The 25,274-nt window shown below is 45.1% G+C and overlaps 1 protein-coding gene across 1 annotated transcript in view; it reads right to left on the bottom strand.

Moving 5' to 3' along the window:
- Positions 1 to 2,195: 2,195 nt before the first annotated feature.
- Positions 2,196 to 25,274, bottom strand: part of LOC140197822 (TSC22 domain family protein 4-like) — a 93,179-nt gene continuing 70,100 nt past the window's right edge. Inside the window, exons 4-5 of the mRNA XM_072258291.1 lie at positions 9,683 to 9,734; positions 2,196 to 6,391 (exon numbers count right to left, since the gene is read on the bottom strand). Of these exons, the coding sequence (XP_072114392.1) occupies positions 6,164 to 6,391; positions 9,683 to 9,734 (280 nt within the window). The 3' untranslated portion in view covers positions 2,196 to 6,163. The remainder of the gene's footprint in view (positions 6,392 to 9,682; positions 9,735 to 25,274) is intronic.

Genomic DNA, 25,274 nt, shown 5'->3' with positions numbered 1-25,274 from the left:
TGCACAGTACTGTATCAGTCTTAATAATAAATGTACTTTGAACTTTGATGCAACCTCCTCAAGCCTCTGGGATAGGGAAGGCCCCCTTCCACGTGAAGAAACCCCTTACCCCAGTCCTCATGGCTCAGTTGTTATTTTGACACCACGGCCTAGTTCCAGACTGCTCAGTCAGAAGAAACATTCTTAGTGCATCTATCTGGCTGAATCTTCAAACTGTTTAGTGTGCCTCATTGAGGTCAGACAGCTCTTGTCAGAACTCTCATGACTGACAAAGATTGTCATAACCAACTCCCTAGCCCTGGAATAATTCCTTGATGCAACGCCCTGCTCCCTATCTCAATGGAGGTCCAAAGGTTGCATGCAGAGTTGACCCAATGTCTCAAGCTTTTAACAACTTTCAATTTCACAATTTTTAATTGGGATGTTATACTGAAGTTGTATAAGACATTGCTGAGGCCTAATTTGGAATATTGTGTGCAGTTTTGGTCATCTATCTATAGGAAGATATAAATACGGTTGACAGGGTAGAGAGAAAACTTAGAAGTATGTTGCTGGGTCTGGAGGACTTGAGTTAAATGGGAAGATTGATTAAGTTAGTAAGTTATTCCTTGGAACATAGAAGACTGAAGGGAGTTTTGATAGAGGCATACAAAATTATAAGGGGGATAGGGTAAATGCAAACAGACTTATTCCACTGAGGTTGCATGGGTCATGGGTTAAGGGTGAAAGGTGAAAAGTTTAAAGGAACATGAGGGGAAACTTCTTCACTCAGAGGGTGGTGAGAGTGTGGAATGAGCTGCCAGCACAAGAAGTGCATGTGATCTCGATTTCAACATCTAAGAGAAATTTGGATAGGTACGTGGATGTTAGGGGTACGGAGAGCCATGATCCCAGTGCAGATCGATGGGCGTAAGCAGTTTAAATGGTTCAGCATGGACTAGATGGGCCAAGGAGCCTGTTTGTGCTGTACTTTTCCATGACTCTGACTCAACTTGCAATATCATTGGCACAGTTTATGTTGAATCATTTTATTCTTTCAGAATTTAGGATTTTAATGTGATCTGTAAACAAGCTACACCCGTGCTTTCTAAGGTCAGTGTCCAACGCATCACCTCAAACATTTCATCAACAAACTGGGTTGATCAACATCCTGGGTGAGCTCACCTGATATTAAATGCCGATGAGGAAATGTCTCCACACTCTACCTGGGCTCTGAAAGTAGGATGGAGTTGAGGAGACATGAGATGAGAGAGAATGAGTCAGCTTATAGGCCGGACTGCAGATGCTACTGAGGGAAGGATTTCCCCTAGCCCAGTGTAGTCACTGCTCTTACTGGCAGTAAAAAGTGTGATCACTGCAATCAATAGCTTGTAACTTCCCTTTTGGAGTTGAGCCTGTACAACCTGGCATTTTTGTAGTGTGAACTTAAGTCTGGAAGGTGTAGGATGGTCTGTGATGTGTACTGGCTGAATTGAGGCAGTGGGGCCCAGGCCCGAGAGCGGGGAATGAGGCCATTGTTGGAGTGGATTTGCAGGTGATTCAATGCAGCAGAACCGAGATGAGAGGAGGTAGAGTCGAGACAACGGGGCCCAGTCCTAAGAGCATATTGAAGCCGCAGGGCCCAGGTGCGAGAACAAGAAATAAACCTGAGATTTGATCAATTTAAGTGCCAGGCCGAGTTGGAAAGGCGGGTACGCGCCGAATTGAGTTGGCAGGATCCGGGCCCGATAGTGACAAACGACCTGAGGTTTGGACAATTTAAGCACAGGGACAGATTGAAAAGTAGGTCTGTGCTGAGCTGAGGCTGTGGCCTGCAACTAACGGGCTCCTAGATCAACTGCAGTGATGACTGGTTTCGCCGCTGCAAACTCACTTTCGTTAACTTCAGTTGTTTACATGATTTGTTTCTTTTTCTGTATTTTGGGTGTTGGGCGGTCTTTTTTTAAAGTGGGTTCCATTGGGTTCTTTTGTTTAGTGGCTGCCTGTAAGGAGACGAAACCCAAGGTTGACCCTCAACCCAGCACAGATGGAAAATGTGCAAACAGCGAATGGGATTTGAACCCGGAACTACTCGCCTCAAAGTCTGGTGCAGATGCCACTGCACTGCCGGTTAGCACATACATACTTTGATAATAAGTGTATTTTGACTTTGAAATTTCATATCCCATTAAAATACCACACTCCACACCAGCTCCTTGCTTTGTGCTTTTTTTCCCGTTTTAATTACAAGTTTTGTTTTTTGTTGAAGTAATAATAAAAAAATTACAAGTATGTTGAGCAAATAAAATGGTTTAGACAGAACAATCATCATTTGGCTAGATTAAACCCAGAAATCACAGAGTAGCGAGGTAGCAGTCTTTTCACCCTCCACCACAACACCCCTGCCCCTCGCATAGGGGGAAGAGGGGAGTGAGGGAGGGTACTTTAACAAAGGCTCCTGCAGCTTTCAACCCCGGCTCTGTATAAATTATACGTATACTGTGGGGTAAGGCAAGCAATTATTGCTCTGGTAAAAAACACAGCTCCCTGAATGGCGTATTGAGAGAGGAAGCAGAGACATCTGCTCAGGCTACACACCCACCCAACCTCTCCCCCACCGACCGGACCGCGTGCAGCACTATTACTCTGGCACCACAACCAGAACGTCACAGGCCACAGAAGCACAGGGAGTGTGAGGGCCATCCAGCTGATTAATATTGTAACCTATTCTTCTCTTTTGTGGGGAGCCAAGGACTATTTGAGATACTACACTGACAAAAGTTCCCAAACCTTTTCCCAAGCAGCTGGGACATTTGAGATGTTTTATTTACACCCACCAGCTTGGGAGTGATAATTTTTAGTTTTATTGAGATACGGCCTGGAACAGGAACACTTGCCCAGCAACCACCAATTTAATCCTAGCCTAATCACAGCACAATTTACAATAGCCAATTAACCTACCAACCAGTACGACTGTGGGAAGAAACCGGAGCCCCCAGAGGAAACCCACACGGTCACGGCAGGAACATACAAACTCCTTGCAGGCAGCTGCAGGAATTGAACCTGGGTCGCCTGTACTGTAAAGCGTTGTGCTAACCACTATGCTACTGTGCCGCCCCCATTATCATCTTGCTATCTACCTTCTTCTATGTACCTGGCTCTCCCAGGCTAATTCACAGCTCCCACCTGCCCACTGTTCCCACAATGGAAATTGCACCCAATTGATAGTTTGTTTTTTTGTCTATGCAGTGTTAAGAGTCCAGAAAGTGACAGCTTCAAGATCATTGAGCACATCTACATGAAATGCTGTCGCAGGAAAACAGCATCCATCATCAAAGAACCACACTACCCAGGACGTGCCCTCTTCTCACTGCTGCCATCAGGTAGAAGGTACAAGAGCCTCAGGACTCACAGCACCAGGTTCAAAAACAGTTACTACCCCTCAACCATCAGGCTCTTGAACAAAAGGGGATTACTACACTCACTTGCCCATCCATTGAGATGTTCCCACAATCAATGATCTCACTTTAAGGACTCTTTATCTCATTATCTCATGTTCCCATTATTTATTGGTGTTTATTTATATTTGCATTTGCACAGTTTGTTGTCTTCTGCACTCTGGTTGATCTTTCATTGATCCTGTTATAATTACTATTCTACAGATTTGCTGAGTATGCCCACAGGAAAATGAATCTCAGGGTTGTATGTGGTGACATATGTGTACTTTGATAATAAAACTAACTTTGAACCTTGAGAGCAGGAAATGTTCCCTGCTCTCTCTAGGCCAGGGACAATCACAACTTCTAGTCCATCTCCCCCCTCCCCCACCATCCTCCCCGGTTACAGAGGCAGCAAACAAGTTAACCAATAGCTTATGCATGGCAGGATATGGCAGGTGACTGCAGGAGAACACAATGATCTAAGAGGGAGGTACATGTGAAGAATGACAAGACTGTTAAACCCTGTGCAAGAACAAAAGAAAGTGACCATCATCCTTCGGTGATCCTTGCAACCTATGTAAAACTTTTTACTGTGCTTCGAGATGTGGCCTCGGGGCTGGACAGATCTCTGTGAAGTAGGAACATGTTCCTGACTGACTGATTGACCAGAGCATGGACCCAACCTACTACCCAGACTGGACTATATTTTCCTGCCTGGTTCTAGCTCAACAACCACCGACTAGAACAGGCAAACTTAAAATGAGAGAGGGTTTTAACTTTTAATCCTGGAGTAGAAATAAAGCAGCTTTCATTCTCTCTAAATCATTATTGCACCACTTGAAAACATTACAAATTCCTGCAAGTTTCACTTGTGCTAAATCAAACCAGTGATACTCACCAAGCAGACAATCAAAAGAATATCAAACAATTTCAAGAAAGGTGTGACATCAGAACAGATCTCATAGCCTGATGTAGTGTGGCTCTGTGTAATGGATTGGACAGCTTACATAACCAAACTAGATAAAAATGGGCTAGGGAAGATGCTTAAGCCTTCTCACATCTAGGCTGCATGCCTGTGAACCCTTTTAACCTTGCTGTCCACTTAGTCCTCCAAGAGGACCACAACGTTTGTTGTTTGGTGCCTCAATGGCCTGGAGAGCGCTGTTGGCTGGAGTCAGAGCTTTAAGCTTTGACTTCAGCTTGGGTCACCCATGCCAAACAGGTCAAAGGTAGAGGCCAGACTAAGACTGGTCCATCGGTCCTCCAGGTTCAGGGGTTCAGCTCAGGGCTAACAACTCTGACTGGTAAAACAAAATTGTTATGGCAACAGCAATGAAGAATCCTTTTCCATCTGAGCGTGACGGTATTCCCGAGTCTCCGCCCGGGACTTGCACGACTGACAGTAGTGAAAACTGAGCTACTGACACGATGAAGAAAGCCCTGAGCACTGCCAGAGATGGAGGACCTTCATTGCTGCCCAAAACGTAAGCGGCACAACGGGCAGTAAGTAGGTCAACTTAGTGCCCACTACTACAGACCCTCAATGCTCTGTCCTTCTCGTCCTCCCACTTTTAAAACTCCTCCAAGTTTCTCTTCTGTTGCCTGTCAAGTTGAAGGCAAGTCAGGATGTGACTGTTGGACATACCCACCTTCCTCCTCTGATCACCACCCTCCAAGAGGCATATTGTTCAGGCCAAAATATTCTTCACTCATTTCAAATGCAGCAGATGTGTTCCAACAGTTTCAACATTTGCACAGGGAGTCTGACTGGATGGGAATTTAAATACATTATTAGCAAGTGTGTGAGGCAACACTTTTCTAGTGTACCCTGGAGGGCAAGTGAGGATCCCTTCGATATTAAGCTCTTAGTGATGGGGAGAGAAGTGCAACCTAGCGTGGGTCATATCTCAGTCACTCTCGCACGTGCACACTGCTGTGGCAGGCTTAACACCTCCAGGCAGCAATCACCATTCCTCAGTTTCCAGCTTAAACCCATGCCTCTCCAATGGGGCGCGGGGCGGGGGGGGGGGGTGCGGAGGAGCTGAGCAAAGGCACAAGAGCTGTCCGAAGGCAAAAGCATCTTTCCATTTACTCCAATCACAATAACATATAAAAATGACAGAGCTGTATCTAGTTATGGTGATAATAAAGAGATAATCAGTTGGTGCTGGCTTGTGAGGTAAAGTAAGGTATTATCTACCAACTTTTGTTTTGAATAAGCTCGCTGTGGAGAAGCTGCACCTTTGTCCGCCCACCCTAACCCAGAAGAGTCTTGCACAACAGAATCAGGCTAGGGATGGGATGGTGAAAGGGGAAGGACTAATGTGCCCTCGCACTGTGTGGATCTGAAGAGTGGGAAACTCTGCTGTTCATTTTCTTGCACGTGACTGCTCCCTCAGTCCTCACCCAGCGCACATGGTTGGGGTAAAGAATACCCTCGAGTCCACCTCCCTTCCTAGGACAATAGTCCCAAAAGCAAGATTGCTTCCTCTCTCTCTCTCGCCCCCCCCCCCCCACCTTCCCCTCAAGTCTTATTAAAAAAAGGCAGCGAATGCCAGGTTAGCAGCATCATGTAGATCAGTCTGTTTAAGCTTGGAGTTGGTGGCCTTGGCACTGGAGTGTAGGTACCAGAAAGCGCTGGCGGTTTAGTTTGCGATGTCGCGTAGTGTTTTAAAAGGAGGAGGACCTCCCCCCCCCAACTCCTTTCCTCTGCCCACCAGATCATTTCCCCCGTGACGGGCTCCTCAAGCAGTGGACGTGCTGGCAGGTGACGAGCCAGAGGAGCCGCCGCTGCTTCCCACAGTCCGCATCTGGGCTTGGAGCTGGGAGAGCTGCTCCGGGTTGGCCAGGGACTTCAGCAGGGTATTCTCCCGCTCCAGCAGGGAGTTCCTCTCGATCAGCTCCTTGATCTGCTCCTTCAGCACCTCCACCTCTTCGCGGACGGCGTACATCAGGTGGCTCTTCACCAGGTCCTGCATGGCACAGGGGAGGGGTGGGGAGAATGGGAGAAGCCCTTAGCTCAGAGACATAGTGAGAAAGGACCCAGGATGCAGCACCCAACCTAACTGATAGAGGATTTCAAAGAAACACCCAGAGGAACTCAGCAGGTCAGGCAGCATCTATGGTAAAGAGCAAACAGTCGATGTTTCGGGCCTCTTGAGGACTGAGAAGGAGGGGGGGGAAGATGCCTGACTAAAAAAGGTGGGGAAAGGGGAGGGGACCCGGGGGAGGTGACAGGCAGATGAGAGGAAGTGAAAGGTCAGAGTGGGGAATAGAGGAGGGGCAGGGGGTTATTTGTTCACCGGAAGTTAGAGAAGTCGATGTTCATGCCATCAGGTTGGAGGCTACCCAGATGGAATATAAGGTGTTGCTCCTCCACCCCGAGGGTGGCCTCATCCTGGCACAAGAGGAGGCCAGGGATTGACACGTCAAAATGGGAATCCCCTCCACTCCCAACCCTCTCGCTTAGCAGCCTTCACTAACATGTCTGTTGATCACCAAAATAATCCTATCAACTGAAACCGCACACGGAGCAGTGCAGCACAAAAACAGGCCCTTCGTCCCACAAACTCTGCACTGAACATGATGCCCCATTAAACCCTCCCGCCTGCATGTGATTCACCTCCCTCCATTCCCCGCACATTCATGTCTATCTAAAAGCCTCTTAAAAAACACTGCTGTGATAATCAGGAGACTGAATCAATGCAAAAGGTAAATATTAGAAGCATTTTGTGGACAAGTTGAAGGGAACAACTGGACAGTAGGAGTCTTGAAGAAGGGTCTCAGCCTGAATTGTTGACACTTTTACTCTTTTTCATAGATGCTGCCTGGCCTGCTGAGTTCTTCCAGCATCTTGTGTCTATTGCTTTAAACCGCAGGGGTTTAAAGAGGAACAGTGGTGGAGTAGAGTGGGAGAGGAAGATGAAGAGACAGAAATAGGAGGGCAGAGGGAAACAGATGAGGAGGTGGGAGAAACAATTAGCTGGGCACAGATCAAAAATGGAGGACATGGCTGAAATGAGAAAGCAGTACCTTTCATATTGGTCTTCTATTACCTACAGTTGTATGTGCCCAGCCTAAACAAAACCCTCCTGCATCCTCCGGTACCCAATCTGTTTATGATCCCACGCCAAACCACAGTGACTTCCTCAGCCGACTGCAACGATCAGCATGTTGTACCTCAGGCATCCTGGCCAGGCGGTGTGCCCTTGCAATGGGCAAAGAAACAGGTCCTCCGGCATGGGGCGAGTGGCTCTCTGCCACCCTTCAGCTGCGGTTCTTTAAACTGCACTCACAGCCTCTGCCCTTTATATAGGTGGATATTAATACTCTGGGATGGGGAACCAATCAGCAACTGAGCCAGCTGTTTCCTGTTGTTGGGCGACGCCCAGGTCTCCATGTCAGGGAGGAAGCGCTAACCACAGGAGCTGTCTCAGATCGCAAGACGTCAAGCTGCCTTGGGAAGGTGGAGCCGAGGCCCTCGCTGACAATGGCAGAGCATTCCGGTGGGTGCTGCGTGGCCTGGTATTGGAAGACCAGCCTTCTGATAACCAGGTCTGACCTTGATGGCACGGTTACACAACAGGTAGAGCTGCCGCCTCACGGCGTCAGAGACCCAGTCCTGGAGCCGGGGGGGGGGGATACTCTCTCAATGGGCTGAATGGCCTAATTCTGCTCCTTTGTCTTATGGTGCTTTGGGTTATTGACAGACTGTGTGAAGTCAGTGGGCTGGAGAGCCTGTTTATTATACGTCACCTTCAGCTTTACAGCAGGCCATGTTACACTGACAGGTGCTTAACCAGAAATAACAACCCTCATTTCCTTTTCCACTGTTGCTGTCTGACATCCCAATTATTTCTAGCATTCCCTTAGATTACTGGCTCAATTACTAGAGGAGTATCCAGAAGCCTGGACCATCAATGAACTGACACATCTGAATCCCACCTTGGTACCTGGGGAATTGATTAAAATGACAGAGATGATCAGGCATAAAAGTCCGGGCCGTTGATGCAGAGACACATCAAAATCCCACCTTGGTATCTGGGAAATTGATATTAAAATGACAGATATAATCAGGAATAAAAGGCTGGGCCGTTGATATAGAGACACATCTGAATCCCACCTTGGTATCTGGGGAAGTGATATTAAGATAAGGGAGATATAACGATGATAAAAGGCTGGTGTCTCAAAAATTTGAATTGAAGTAAGGACCCTGTGTGGTATACAAATGTTCGTTAAGAACAGAAACCTTTTACCCTTATCCAAATACACAGGAAAGTGTTCGACTATTAACTGTGCCCTGACATGGTCTAGCAAACCATTCAGTTTATGGGCAACTTGGGGGATGACCAATAAATTCTGGCAATATTCACACCCTTTCAGAGATTCAGTTCCAGCCCACCTCTCGAATGGTCAAACCTCAACAACAGATAGCTGTTGAGTTTCTACTTCTACAGACTCTATAACCCCTGATGGGATGTGGACACCACCTTTCAGCCCAGTGTTCACTGCTCACTCTTAACTGCCTCTGCATTTGGGGCCTTTCTGCGGGCAAATAAAAGTAGAGTTACTCAATCAGTCGCACAAATGCAGAGGCAGTAGATCTTGTGCGAAGGGAAGGGGGGATTTCTATCATTCATTCTATGGGGTTTCTTGTTTTGTGAATATCTGTGAAGAGTAAGAAATTCAGGTTGTATACATCCTCTGATATTAAATTGAACCTTTGAACATAGGCCAGACAGTATGAGGATGATGGAGAGGGGCATCAATTTAGAACAGAGATGAGGAATAATTTCTTTAACCAGAGGGTGGTGAATCTGTGGAACTCATTGCCACGGATGGATGTGGAGGCCAGGTCATTGGGTATATTGAAAGCAGAAGTTGATAGGTTCTTGATTCATCATGATGTTAAAAGTTATGGGAAGAAGGCAGGAGAATGCGGTTGAGAGGGATAATAAATCAGCCCTGATGGAATAGCAGGGCAGACTTGATGGGCCAAAAGGGCTACTTCTGCTCCAATGCATTGGGCTCTAACACCATGCTCAAGCAACCCAAAATACTTGACTCACTTAACTGCATGCCCCGTTAAGGAACCTCACTATATGCACAGCAGCTGCTCGACCTGCTGATGGAATCAGGCATGCGGATCAAAAGCAAGAGGTCAACGAGGCACCTCGGAATGTCAGAGGCACTACATTAATGCACACTGTCCCCTTTTATGGTCACATGGTCTTTCCTCCATCTACAACTCATTACACACTTACCATGGCTTGTTCGATCTTGTTGTCAATGGCAACCATGCTGCTGCTGGAACCACTGGGGAGAAAGGAGAACAGAGAGTCAGTGAGAGGTGGCAGAGAGTACACCAATCCTCAAAATGGTGCTCAGTCCATTGCTGAGGGAGTAATAACTTTCTACACTCAAATCCGCTGTTGCTGTTGGTTCAAGAGATTATATTGCCCAGAAAGTTCTTTAGAAGTCTATAAGACCATAAGTTATAGGAGCAGAATTAGGCCATTTGGCCCATCATTTCATCATGGCTGATCCCCCATATCCCTCATGCCCTGACTAGTCAAGAATCTATTAACCTCGGCCTTAAATATACCCAATGACTCGCCCTCCAAAGCTTCCTGTGAGAACGAATTCCACAGATTCACAACTCTGTGGCTAAAGAAATTCCTCCTCATCTCCATTCTAAATGGACATCTGTCTATTCTGAGGCTGTGTCCTCTGGTCTTAGACTCCTTTACCATAGGAAATATCCTCTCCACATCTACTCTATCAAGGTCTTTCAATATTCATTAGGTTTCAATAAGATCCTCCCTTAATCTTCTGAATTTCAGTGAGTACAGGCCCAGAGCCATCAAACACTCTACCCTCATATGATAAACCTTTCAATTCCGGAATCATTTTTGGAATATCGACACGTCATTTCTGAAATAAGGGGCCTCAAACTGCTCACAATACTCTAAGTGAGGCCTCACCAGTGTCTTATAAAGCCTCAACATTACATTCTTGCTTTTATATTCTAGTCCTCTCAAAATGAATGCTAATATCACATTTGCCTTCTTCACCAGTGACTCAAGCTGCAGATGAACCACGGACATCCTTGACTTACTCTGCCATGACATCTCAGGCTTACAGACAGGAACTGCTGAAGTACAGAACCAGTTGTACTGCAAATTATTGAAAATCCGCTGAAGATTTGCAGACAAACGGGTGATAATGCAAATATATAAACCGGCAAAAAGACAGTTTAACTACAAGGAAAACAACAATTTAAAGCCTAGTCCAACAACGTTCACAACCTTGCAATAGTGTTTTCCCTCCCATTTCACCCTCCGTAAAATCACTCAACTCCAGCCCCGCCTCAACAGAATCCAGTCTAAACAGATTGTGAAGTATGGGAACCAGAATCAACTCTAATCGGAGAGTGAAGTTTGGGAACTGAAATTGACTCCACTTGGAGAGTGGAGTTTAGGAACCGGAATCGACTCTAATCAGATCATGGAGATTGGGAACCAAAGTCAATTCTAATTGGAGAGTGGAGTTTGGGAACTGGAATCCTCTCTAATTTGAGAACATTCCCCTGAATGTTATCCCGTAAATGCTGTATGAATAACAGTTCTATATAAATACTTATTGTTAATGATGAAGACCAGCTTGACATATAAAGTGACAAATCCCCACCCCTTGAAGAAAAGCTCAATTAAACAAAAATCTGCAAAACGAAAGAGGTGGTCAAGGACTTCTGGAACAGAGGTAGTGCACATGCTTCAGTCTACATCAACATTGCTGAGGTTGTGAGGGTTGACAGCCTCCAATTCCTAGGTGTGAACATCACCAATAGCAACAGACATAAAATGCTGGAGGAACTCAGCAGATCAGGCAGCATCTACGGAAAAGAGTAAACAATCGACGTTTTGGGCGGAGACCCTTCAACAGGACTGAAAAAGAAGGGGAAAGACGCCAGAATAAAAAGGTAGGGAAGAGGAAGGGGGATAGTCAGGAGGTGATAGGTGAACCCAGGTGGGTGGGAAAGGTCAAGGGCTGGAGAGGAAGGAATCTGATGGGAGAGGAGAGTGGACCATAGGAAAAAGGGAAGGAGGAGGGGACCCAGAGGGAGATGATAGGCAGGTGAGAAGAGATAAGAGGCCAGAGTGAGGAATAGAAGAAGAGGGGAAGAGAAGGGAATTTGATATTCGGTTGGGGGCTACCTAACTGGAATACAAGATGCTGCTCCTCCACCCTGAGGGTGACCTGATCTTGGCATAGGAGAAGGCTATGGCTTTTCTGGTCTAGCTATGAAAGCTCAAATGCCTCTACTTGTTCAGGAGGATAACAGGAATTTGCCACGTACCTGTCAACCCTTACCAATTTTTATCAATGCACCATAGGAAGCATTCTATCTAGACGCATCATGGCTTGGTACAGTAACTGCTCCAACCGTGACTGCAAGAAGTTGCAGAGAGTTGTGGACACAGTTCAGCGCATCTTGGAAACCAGCCGCCACTTGATTGGATTTATCAAATCTTCTCACTGCCTCAGTAAAGCAGCCAGAATTATCAAAAACCTCACCACCTCTGACATTCTCTCTTCTATCTGGCAGAAGATACAAAAGCCTGAAAGCTTGTACCATCAAGCTCAAGGACAGTTTCTATCCAACTTTTGATCTGACAGAACTCTTGTAAGATAAGATGGATTCTTGACTTCACAATAGAGTCATGAGTCATAGAAAAACACAGCACAGAAAAAGGCCCTTCGGACCATCTAGTCTATGCTACACCATTTAAACTGCTTACACCCATCATCCTGCACTGAAACCATAGCCCTCCATACCCCTATCATCTATGTACCTATCCAAACCTCTCTTCAACATTGAAATTGAGCCTGCATGCACCACTTGTCCTGGCAGCTTGTTCCACACCCTCACCACCCTCTGAGTGAAGAAGTTTCCCCTCATGTTCCCTTTAAACCTTTCACCCTTAACCCATGACCTCTGGTCGTAGTCACACCCAACCTCAGTGGAAAAACCCTATCTATACCGCTCATGATTTTGTATACCTCTATCAAATTTCCCCTCAATCTTCTATGTTCCAAGAAATAAAGTCCGAACTTATTCAATCTCTCCTTATAAGTCAGGTCCTCCAGTCCCAGCAATATCACTGTAAATTTTCTCCGTACTCTTTCAACCTTATATACACCTTTCCATCTTACAATCTACCTCATTCTGATGTTGCACTTTATCTTTACCTGCAATGCACCTTCTTGGTAGCTTTTACACTTTATTCGGCAATAATATCACTTTATCAATCTCAACACACTGCGTAATGACCTTATCTTTATGAACAGTATAAAAGACAAGCTTTTCACTGTATTTCAGTACAGGTGACAATAATAAACCAAGTCCAATACATTTAAATATAAATTGTCCCAAGTTTTACACAACACACACAAAAAGCTGGGGGAACTCAGCAGGTCAGGCAGCATCTATGGAAAAGAGTAAACAGTCAATGTTTTGGGCCGAGACCCTTCTTCTGAACTGAGAAGGAAGGGGGAAGATGCCAGAATAAAAAGGTGGGGGGAGCGGAATGAGGCTAGCTATAAGGTGATAGGTGAAGCCAGGTAGATGGGAAAAGTAAAGGGCTGGAGAGGAAGGAATCTGATGGAAGAGAAGAGTGGAGCATAAGAGAAAGGGGAGGAGGAGGGGACCCAGGGGGAAGTCATAGGCAAGTGAGAATTAAAAGGTTAGAGTGGGGAATAGAGGAAGGGGGAGAGGGGATATTTTGTTCACCAGAAGAAGTCGATATTCATGCCATCAGGTTGGAGGGGGCCCAGATGGAATATAAGGTGTTGCTCCTCCACCCTGAGGGTGGCATCATCGTGGTACAAGAGCAGCCACGGACTGACACGTTGGAACGGGAATGGGAATTAAAATGCTTGGCCGCTGGGACCACCCGCTTGTGGTGGATGGTGCAGACGTGCTTGCCGTACAGAGGCATAGTTAGGTCACAGATAGATGTTAGCAGTTCAAGAACATCTGGCTGTGGAAACATTGAGCAATATTTCCAAGGACTACGGAAATCTGCTGCATTTTTAATCGGGTCAAAATCTTAATAAAGCTGTAACTTTTTGAGTTTATTAACTGGAATTGTTTTGACAGCTAGGCAGGAGTTAGTAAAATTTCACAGACCTGGTGTTGGCAGAGAATAAAGTACTAAGATCATAAACACAAGAAAGTCTACAGTTGCTGCTAATCCAGAGCAACACACACACACACAATGCTGGAGGAACTCAGAAGGTCAGGCAGCGTCTATGGAAAACAGAAGTCAGAATAAGAAGGTGGGGAGGGGTGGAAGAGGTACAAGGTGGCAGGTGATCGGTGAAACTGGGAGAGAGGGAGGGGTGAAGTAAAGAGCTGGGAGGTTGATTGGTGATAGAGGTAAAGGGCTAGAGAAGGGGGAATCTGATAGGAGAGGGTAGAAGACCATGGAAGAAAGAGAAGGCGGAACTGACAATTTTACAACTCGCTGCAGCTTACTTTGATCCTGTGAAGCAGCCCCCCACACCCCACCCATACCAAATGGTGATGCAGCCAGTCAGAATGCTCTACACAGTACATCTGTAGAAATTTTCAAGTGTTTCAGGTAGTATACCAAATCCCCTCAACCTCCAAAAAAATATAGCTGCTGTCTTGCCTTCTTTATAGCTGCATTGATAACCCGGCACCCTCAGTTTTAAATTTATTTTAAAACAGCACCTCTTCTCCCACAAGTGGAAACATTATTATTATGTGTTATGTGCATTATGTGGATTTGTATTTTAAATCACGTGCGTTAATTCTCAGTATCTATTACCTATTGTGAGTATTTTATATTGTGTTTAACTATATGTAGTGTGGTGTTCTTAAGTTCTGTGATGTTGTTGTCCTTACCGCTGCACAAACGAAGTTCCTCATGGAAAATAAAGTGAATTGAACTGAATTCTCAAGACCCCCAACCCCCTCAGGATCTAATCTATTTTTTTTCAACCAAGTCCCCACTCACTCTGCTAAACTTCTGTCTGTCTAACCTTTCCTCATGAGGCAAGCTGCCCATTCCGCAATTAGTCAAGGCCCTTCCTCTGACTGCTTCCAACGCAAAGGAGAAAAATACTGGTAACAGTATTCCAGGTGTGATCTCACCACCACCCCCGACAACTGAAGCACAAACTCCCCATTTTGCATTCGATTTTCACAACGAGGCAGCCTTTTGCAAGCAATGCACTTAAGACACAAATTCAACAAATCTATGGAATAGTATCTATAACTGGATCAATGAAAGATCAACCAGAGTGCAGAAGACAACAAACTGTATAAATACAAATATAAATAAACAGCAATAAATAACGAGAACATGAGATAAAGAGTCCTTAAAGTGAGGTCACTGGCAGTGGGAGCAGCTCAGTGGTTGGGCAAGTGAATGCAGTTATTCCTTTTTGTTCAAGAGCCTGGTGGTTGAGGTGTAGTAACTGTTTGTGAACTTGGTGGTGAGAGTCCTGAGGCTCTTGTACCTGCTACCTGGTGGTGAAAAGAGAGCTGAGGATCTCTGAAGATGGATGTTACTTTCATTTCATGTAGCTGTGCTCGATGGTTGAGAGGGCTTTACCCATGATGTACTGGGCCACATCCATTATCTTTTGTAGGATTTTCCACTCATAAACATTGGTATTTCTATACAAGACCATTATACAGCCAATCAATACACTCTCCACTATATATCTACAGAAGTCTATCAAAGTTTTAAATGTCATGCTGAATCTCCACAGAAACCTAAGGAAGTAGAGGCACTGTTGTGCTTTCTTCGCAACTGCACTCTCACTATTTGGATAAATGTTTTTTTCCCTACAAGAATGGATTTCAATCAGCCCACGTAATGGATTTCAGTCTGCCCACTTAATCAAATGTTATCTGCCATGTTTCCTTCTCTGCCACAGCTCTCGGCAAGTGATACAGATTTGGGCTCATGAGGAATGTACAGTACCAAGTGACAACACTGCCCCCTGGTGGTGCTGCAAACACTTCACCAGAAAGGTTAAACTGGTAATCTTGAGTAACAAAGTCAAAATACTGGAGGAATTCAGATTCAGATTCTTATTTACTTATCACATATACACCAAAACATAAAGTGAAATGCATCATTTGCATTAACAACCAGCACAACCTAACGGTGTGCTGGGGGCAGCCTGCAAGTGTCACGACACATTCCGGGCCCAACATAGAAGACCTACAGCACAATACAGGCCCTTTGGCCCACAAAGCTGTGCTGAACATGTCCTTACCTTAGAAATTACCTAGGGTTACCCATAGCCCTCTATTTTTCTAAGCTCCATGTACCTATCCAGGAGTCTCTTAAAAGACCCTTATTTCATAATTTACTGGCATAATTTACATATTACTATTTAACTATTTATAGTTCTATTACTATTTATTATTTATGGAGCAACTGTAACGAAAACCAATTTCCCCCGGGATTAATAAGGTATGACTATGACTATGTTTCCGCCTCTGCTGCCGGCAGCCCATTCCATGCACTCACCACTCTCTGCGTAAAAAACTTACCCCTCCTCTGTACCCACTTCTAAAGCACCTTAAAACTATGCCCTCTCGTGCTAGCCATTTCAGCCCTGGGAAAAAGCCTTGTCTATCTACACGACCAATACCTCTCATTATCTTGTACACCTCTATCAGGTCACCTCTCATCCTCCATCGCTCCAAGGAGAAAAGGCTGAGTTCATTCAACCTATTCTCACAAGGCATGCTCCCCAATCCAGGCAACATCCTTGTAAATCTCCTCTGCACCCTTTCTATGGTTTCCACGTCCTTCCTGTAGTGAAGTGACCAGAATTGAGCACAATATTCCAAGTGGGGTCTGACCAGGATCCTATAGAGCTGCAACATTACCTCTCTGCTCTTAAACTCAATCCCACGATTGATGAAGGCCAATGCACCATATGCCTTCTTAACCACAGAGTCAACCTGCACAGCAGCTTTGAGTGCCCTATGGACTCGGACCCCAAGATCCAGAGATGACCACATTGTTCAGCGGAACAACACAAGCAACAACAACAACAACAACACAAGGCCCTTTCCACCCTCCCTCCCTCCCACCCACCCACCCACTCACACACAAAGATAGGCCTCCAACTCCAGGACAGGCTGCCTCCGGGCCTCCCACCTCCAATCTCTGGCCAGGGTTATATTTATATATAATAAGTTTTTAAAATATTGTATATACAATTACATATTTTATTATATAATGATTAAAATTAGTTTATATCATATATATATATCTATATAGGATTCCAGTTAACTGGGACACATCAGAACCAGTACGTTTTGGCCCAATTAAATGGCTGCCCCAATTAGCCAAAGTTTCATGGAAAGTCAAAAAGGTATATAAAAAAGGCAATTTATCATTTAACTGAGCAACAAATTATGTATTTAAATGAAATACAGAACAAATTGGAACACTATCAATGCTACTACAGCTCTATAAAACTGTATATAATAATTACCGACAGGAGTAATTTCTAGTGTGGTGTAGATAATGGACTGCCTCAGAAAATGCTAGCAATGATTGCATACTCCAAATCTTCATTTTCATTGTAAAGTTCAAAATGATTGTTGAAACCTTCAAATTCTTCATAGTTCATAACTTGTTGAAGTAATGAAATCATTTCATTTTCACTCGCAGCCGTTTCTGGCATCGCCAAGCCTGAATGCTTGAAACTGCAGTGAGCAAACCAGTTCGGAATTGTCTGACTGCTTATTTCTCGCCAACTATCAGTGATAAAGATTGCAGCTTTTTGAAAACAAACACATGCATTTGATGCTATTTAAAAACCGTTCACTCGAAGGACTGTGTAGTGTCTAACATTCACGCAAGTGCACGACTGGTGCTATTTAGAAACTGTTTAGCAACAGTCGCCTCCTCCAATTAAGTGGCACAGTGTCCCAAATAATCAAAGGGATTCCCAGCTATTTTCTCGAATAGTTTTTGTTCTTTAAGAGTTGTCCCAAATAAGATGCTGTTCCGATTAACTGATGCCCCAATTAACTGGAATCCACTGTATATACAGAACATAGAATACGTTCTATATATTTACTTTATTTGCAGAATTTGTGCACATTGGCTGTCAGTCTTTATTTATGTATAGTTTTTCATAAATTATATTGTTTTTTTCTTTATTTTACTGTAAATACCTACAAGAAAATGAAATTCAAGGCAGCAGTTGGTGACATATATGTATTTTGATAATAAATTTACTTTATTGTGTGGGGATGGAATGACCTACATGCCCAGTCTGGACAAAGACAACCAGCATCTTCCCTAGAAGGACAGTAATGAACACACTGAGTTTTTATACCTCACAGTTACACAAACCTTTTTACCGAGGACAGCGTTAAAGATTTTTAAAAACATTATTCTTGAACAGTGTGATTTGCATTGTAGTTGCCTGAATGGACCAAGAACCCAACAGCACAGCTTGTGTGATGTTCTGGCATTGATACACTTCCTATTTTTAAGTTCGGGCCAGCGTCATATAACCGTTCCACCTCTCACTTCCAAATCTGTCTACATCCTACAACCAACTGGATTGCTTTACGATCTGCAACTGTGGCCTCCGATTGGTCTGGGCTTCTCATTGCAAAATCTTTCATCAAATTCCGCAATCAGTTCGCTAGCTCTTTGTTTGAAATGAGGTTGTTCTTGCTTTCCATTTCAAAAACCCCTTGTGGCTGCTAGCTCTGCCATTCAGTACCGTCACAGCTACACTTTTGCATCACTGACACTATCATGGTTCAATTTAGTATCAGAGAATGGATACAGTACACAACCTGAAATTCTTACTCTTCACAGACATCCACAAACCAGGAACAAACCCCAAAGAATGAATGACAGAAATATCAGAACGTCAAAGCCTCCCTCCTCCTCCCACACACAAACAGCAGTAAAAGCATCTTCCCTCCCCCTCCCCACCTGCACCGGCCAAAGCACCAACTCCCCCTCCTCGCACCATGCAAACAACAGCAAAGCCCCAAAAATGACCTAAAACTAGTCCTTCACAACACTTTGGTATCTCAGACAGGCTCTCCCTCAGTAGCGAGAGAGAGAGAGAGAGAGAGACAGAGAAAGATGGATGTGTTAAGCTTCATTTTGCCCTGTAGTTTCCTGTCTGTGGGAACCAGTGGTGCAAGAACTGCTCATCACATTTCCCACACTGCAACAGTGACCACACCAGAAAAGAAAACCTGCAACAACAAATGACTAGCTGCTCAAATATCAGTCAAAATTCACTTGCATGGAAGGCACAGCTCCCTCCTTCCCCTCACAGGCTGATGATTCCCACATCCTCGCAGAAAATAGCAGTGTAGCGGTTAGTAAAACGCTGTTTCAGTGCCAGCGGCCCGGGTTCAATTCCACCGCTGTCTGTAGGGAGCTTGTACATTGTCCCCACGTGGGCATGGGCTTCCTCCGGGTATTCGGGCTTCCTTCCACAGTCCACAGACGTACAGGTTAATTGGTCACACGGGTGTAACTGGTCTGGAAGAACCTGTAACCATGCCATATCTCTAAAATAAAATTAAACATTCCTCTGGTCCTCGTTAACTCGCGCAAATATGCATTTTTATATGCAGTGCTTTGGGAGTGATGTAAGAAATCTAATAAACTTCAAGTAGATAAAAAAAAAGGTCATCACAGTTGCAAGAATTATATTGGCAAAACTGGAAAAAACCCAGATGTCCCACTGTGAAGGAATGGACTGAGGAAATGATTAAGATTTCATATGAACACATGTTGGGAAGAATTAACAGAGAGGGAAAAGTGCAAGACGCTTGGGATCAATTTTGGTTGTATGTTAATTTAAAATTAAATTAGAACTTCTTTCTGTTTCTAAGTTTTATTTGTTTTCCTGTCATGGGATGGCTGTGTAAATATGCTGTACTCTACCTGCTCTGTGATATGCTGTGCTGCTTTGTAAAATAAGAATAAATAATAATAAAATTTTGAATTACAAAAGAAAAGTCCGTACAACATGGTGGGTCAAATGGCCTGTACTGTGTTGTACTGTTCAAAGTTTAACGTACTACATTCTTTCCCCTCGAATGCATCTATATCTGCCCAAGGCTGTCGGTTCCATTCTCACACCATGCGAGCAATAGGGAACTCACATCAGGGAACTACAGAAAAAATCAGCTTCATGATCTGCACCTCAGGTAATGGTGTTGACCTTTTGTCTGATGTGAGTTTACTCTGGAATCACTGCTACAGACCACCTTGCAAGACTAGGAGCTTCACTTTGCCAGATGCCCCATGAGAAGGAAGGGTGCAGCAGTTTGGATGCACTTCTGGGTGCTCCGGTTTCCTCCCACATTTCAAACATGCACAGTACTGTATTTGTCTGTGCAGAGCAGACAGCGAGTTTGTAAATCTGACCGGAATAAAAAATGTTGGGAATGGCAAGGGTGAGGTGCCGCGGGAAGGGTGTGGTGCAGACACATCCAGCCCTGAGACACCAGGTAAGATCATTTGATTCCAAACAATTGGTTCATTGATCATTACAGAATGTCTCTCTGGTGCTTCCCGCTCCCTCCCCTCTCCCTTCTCCTTTTCCCAACCATCATTCCCCTTTCCCTGTCTCCTTCCCACCCTCAGTCCACATACGTCAGGAAATTTGGGAGGTTTTTTGCCGCAGCTGTGTAGTGCAATACATAAAATTACTACATTACTGTGCAAAAGTCTTAAGCACTCTCGCTACATGTATCTGCCTAAGACTTTTGCACAGTACTGCACAGGTTAAGGTAAGCAAGTTGTGGCCATGCTATGTTGCTACTGGAAGCATGGCAACATTTTTGGACTCTATTGGTTGTCGACACAAATTACATATTTCACCGTATGTTTCGATGTTTCAATGTACACGTGACAAATAAAGTTCATCTTTAAAACCCTTTACACGAGAGAAAGTCTGCAAATGTTGGAAATCCAAAGCAACACACACAAAATGCTGGAGGAACTCAGCAGGTCAGGCAACATCTATGGAACTGAATAAACAGTCAACGTTTTGGGCAGAGACCCTTCTTCATGATTGAGAAGGAAGGGGGAAGATGCCAGAAGGTGGGGTGAGGGGAAGGACGCTGGCTGGAAGGTGATAGGTGAAGCCAGGTGAGTGGGAAAAGTAAAGGGCTGGAGAGGAAGGAATCTGATAGGAGAGGAGAGTGGACCATAGGAGAAAGGGAAGGAGGAGATAGGCAGGTGAAAAGTGGTAAAAGGTCAGAATGGGAGTAAAGGAAGGGGGTTGGGGGGAATTTGTTTACTGGAAGGAAAAATAAGTATTCATGCCATCAGGTTGGAGGCTTCTCAGACAGAATATGAGGTGTTGATCTTCCACCCTGAGGGTAGCCCCCTCTTCACACAAGAGGAGCCATGGACTGACACGTCAGAATAGGAACGGGAATGGGAATTAAAATGTTTGACCACTGGGAAGTCCTGCTTGTAGCGGATGGTGTAGAGGTGCTCAAATTCTGGAGATGGTTTGACATCTCTGCCCAAGATAGCTTTTATGGAGTTTTTTTTTAAAAGGAGAGGGGAGAGGCAGTAGGGCTCAGGAAGGGGAACTGACCTCGAGTCTGAGATATCAGTAAGTTTTGAGTAGAGGAATGATGAAAATGGGGATATACAAGATACCAGAACTGAAGGAGTGCGGAGGTCAGAATCAGCTTCAGGTTTAATATCATTAGCATATCGTGAAATTTGTTGTTGTGTGGCAGCAATACATTGTAATACATAATAATAGAGAATAAAGCTGTGAATGACAGCAATTACAATTACAGATATATATATAAAAAAGTAAGTTAAATTAAGTAGTGCAAAAATAGAAATAATAATGTAGTGAGGTGGTATTCATGGTTCAATGTCCATTCAGAAATCAGATGGCAGAGCTGAAGAAGCAGTTTCTGGATTGTTGAGTGTGTCTTCAGACTCCTGTACCTCCTCCCTGATGGTAACAATAAGAACAAGGCACGACCTGGGTGATGGGGGTCTTTAATGATGGACGCCAGCTTTTTGAGGCATTGCTCCTTGAAGATGTCCTGGATACTACGGAGGCTACGTTTTGAAGGACAGGAGAGATAAGAGACTGGGAGTGCAGGTGGACTAAGTCCATGGGTTTGAAATTGCTGGCTTTATACAGTATTAAAGAGTATTCTCTTCTTACATTTCAACTCACCCCTCCCCACCCCGCTCATTATCCCAACACAGGAAACTATTCCAGTTGGCCTGAATTGAATCGTGTCACTGAGCAACTTACAGGTTGCTAAGCAATTGACGAGCTGGCGGACAGATCACAATTGACAGGACCAAGTGGGTTTGATGGAGGTCCTGGTGAACACAGTTGTGGCTGTAATTAGTGCTCACTGATAATTCCTGAACACAGAGGCACATTATGCTGTTTAGTGAGAGCAGAGTTAGTCTCTATCCTGTGTCAATCTGATAAGTCTGTTTCTGTGTTTCTCAATGCCTCCTCTTAACAAAAATCAAAAAATCTCTGCTTTGAGAGTTTTTGTAAGTGACGAAGCAAGAAGCTTTGCTCCAGAAACCGAGCTTCATCGGGTACCAGCTTCCATCAACCAACCCTCTTCAGTGTATCTCACTGTATTAATTACAGGTATGTCACAGATGGATGGACACACAGATACACACACAGGTGCACACACACACACACACACACACAGAGCCCACTAGATTGGGGGGACTGCTTTATCGACCACTTGCTGAGTTCCTCCAGCATTTTGAGTGTGTTGTTCCCCTTCAGTACACAGAGTGGCCACTTTATTAGGTACACCTGCTCCTTAATGCAAATCAGCTAATCACGTGGCAGCAACGCAATGCATAAAAGCATGCAGACATGGTCAAGAGGTTCATTAAAAAGGAGAAGAAATGTGATCTATGTGACTTTGACCGTGGAATGATTGTTGGTGCCCAGACGGGGTGGTTTGAATATCTCTAAAACTGCTGATCTCTTGGGATTTTCTTGCACAACAGTCTCGAGAGTTTACAGAGAATGGTGCGATAAACAAGAAACATCCAGTGAGCGACAGTTCCGTGGGTGAAAACGTCTTGATAATGAGAGAGGTCAGAGGAAAATGGCCAGACTGGTTCAAGCTGACAGGAACATGACAGTAACTCAAAAAACCACATGTTACAACAGTTGTATACAGGAGAGCACCTCTGAATGCACAACACATCGAACCTTGAAGTGGATGGGCTACAGCAGCAGAAGACCATGAACGTACTCTCATGGCCACTTCATTAGGTACAGGAGGTACTTAATAAAGTTACCACTGAGTATATATTTTACTGCTGAATCCGGAGGCACGTCACAGATGGACGAACACACACACACACACAACTGGAAGGGAATCCAGATGATGTTTTGCTGTCTGACCCCAGGCACTCTGTAATACTCAACTATAGAACAAGGTCCCCATTAAGTCTCAACCTGGAAACCCCCACCCCCCGACCACACACACCAACCAGTACATAAACGCAGAGCACTGGAAAACCACTTGGAATGATTCCAATCAATTCAAGTATCTCTGAGAATCATATTGCTAATACTCGGTGGCTCAGTGCCTCAGACTTGAAAGTCATGGGACAAATCACAACACAATCCAAACCAATTCCCCCAGCATAGTGCCTGTGGGGCTGTTCCAGTACTAGCAGTGCCACACGGTAGATGGGACATCAAACTGAGGTCTTGGCTGCCTTCCCAGCCGGAAACATGAGGTCCCACAGATGCAGTCTGAAAGACCTTCAGATGTTCTGAGAAATGCTTGACCACTCCTCCAAGCGGGTCACCCGTTCACTTAACTAGCTGCCGGTCGTGCTGTGGATCAGTTGCTGGGTTACCTGGGATCTCTGGCACTGGGCGTGGGCACCTCGCTTTCTGGAAAATCCAGCCCCCCCATCCCCTCCCCCCACTGTGCCACCGTGGGTTACACAGCCCTTTACCTGTGGAAGAAAAGGAGGAGCGACAGGAGGTTCTTGTCCAGGTTGCGGTTGTAGGCTTTGCTTCCCACGTTGTTGAGGTGGTCCGTGCAGACGCCGGTGCCCTTCCAGCCCTCGGGACCCCGCTGGTAACGCCTTGGGGATGAGGCCCGCAGGTGGTTGTTATTGTTGTTGCTGTTGTAGGGAGCGCAGCAGCCACTAAGGCGGAGGTCGGACATCTCGCAGGCCGACAACATAATATGCCCGCTGGCTGTGGAGGTGGGGTGGGTGGGGGGGGGGGGTGGGGGACTCGATGCCAGGAACTGCCTGTCTTACCCCCAAAGGACCCAGGAATCAGCACCTCCTCGAAGGGTAAGGGGCGGCTTCCAACAGATCGACAACACCCCCTCTCTTGTAGGGGGCGAGGGGGAGAAAGTGAACCGAACGTGAGGGAGATGCCCCTTCTTCCTCCTAACAGCCTGGCAACACTGCGCTGTGACTTGCCGGTTTTGTCCTTAAAGTCCTGGTCCCTTCACTCTTAATATTCAAAGCAAGGACAGTTAGACATCCCACTCCTTTCATCGTAACAGGCTGGCAAAGAGCGAGGTCCTCCCACCAGCATCACTGCTGACACTGTGCCAGGCTCCAAGTTCTGTCTGAGTGCCTGTGCGCGAGCGTCATTTTAGCAGCTGCTCTACAGTTGTGTAGGTGAAAAGGGACAGAGGGAACAGAGGCCAGTCTGCCCCTCAAGTCTGTACTGGTCACTTTAACCACCCTGAAACAAAACCCTAAGAATCTCAGTTGTAAAATCTTCAAATCATTTGCCTTGACAGCAGTTTCCACAGCTACAGAGGGACACGCTTTTGGTGACCTTTCTGCATTCACTGTCCTGGCATTCCCGAATGACTCCACCCCGACTGAGGGAAGCAAGCACGAAAGTGGCATTTCAAAGACTGTTACGTGGATGCCCAAATATGTAGAGTATGATGGGAATATGGATCACGTACAGGCAGTAATTTAGTTTAATTTTATATCATGTTTGGCACATTCATCCTGGGCCATTCATCCATCCTACAAACATCAGAACACAGAACAGAAAAGCCTCTCGGTCCTATCTGCCTCCACCAGTTGTAATTATTCCCATTTTCACAATCCCTTTGTTTAGTGTACCCTCAATTGTCCATTAGTCTTCTGTCCTCAAGGGACTCTAGCTTTGTCTGGCCATGATTTAACCCTTTAACATACAAAAATGTACACTCAGTGGCCACTTTATTAGGTACACCAGCTCATTAATGCAAATAGCACATCTTCCCTGCAGGAAAAATGTAAATAAGGTTGAAAGAGTAGAGAAAATTTACAAGGATGTTGCCAGGTCAGGAGGAGCCAAGTTACATGGAAAGACTGACTAGTTCAGGACTTTATACCTTGGAATGTAGAAGATTGAGGGAAGATCTGATAGAGGTATACAAATTATGAGGGGTATAGATAGGGTAAATGCAAACAGGCTTTTTCCATTGAGGTTGAGTGGGACTACAACTAAAGGTCATGGGTTAAGGGTGAAAGGTGGTCGTGAGAGTGTGGAACAAGCTGTCAGGGCAAGTGGTGTTAGCAAGCTCGATTTCAATGCTTAAGAGAAGTCTGGACAGGTACGTGGAGGGCCATGGTCCCAGGGTGCAGGTCGATGGCAGTAGGCAGTTTAAATGGTTTCGGCATGGACTAAATGGGTGAAAGAGCCTGTTTCTGTGCTGTACTTTTCTATGACTCTATGAGGCAAACAGAACTGAACACAATACTCCAAGTGTGGTCTAACTAGAGTTTTATAGAACTA

Source organism: Mobula birostris, chromosome 5 (assembly GCF_030028105.1).
Source record: "Mobula birostris isolate sMobBir1 chromosome 5, sMobBir1.hap1, whole genome shotgun sequence".
NCBI classification, from domain to species: domain Eukaryota; kingdom Metazoa; phylum Chordata; class Chondrichthyes; order Myliobatiformes; family Myliobatidae; genus Mobula; species Mobula birostris.
Note: the sequence above shows the minus strand (reverse complement) of the source record. Positions and strands in the feature narration are given on the sequence as shown.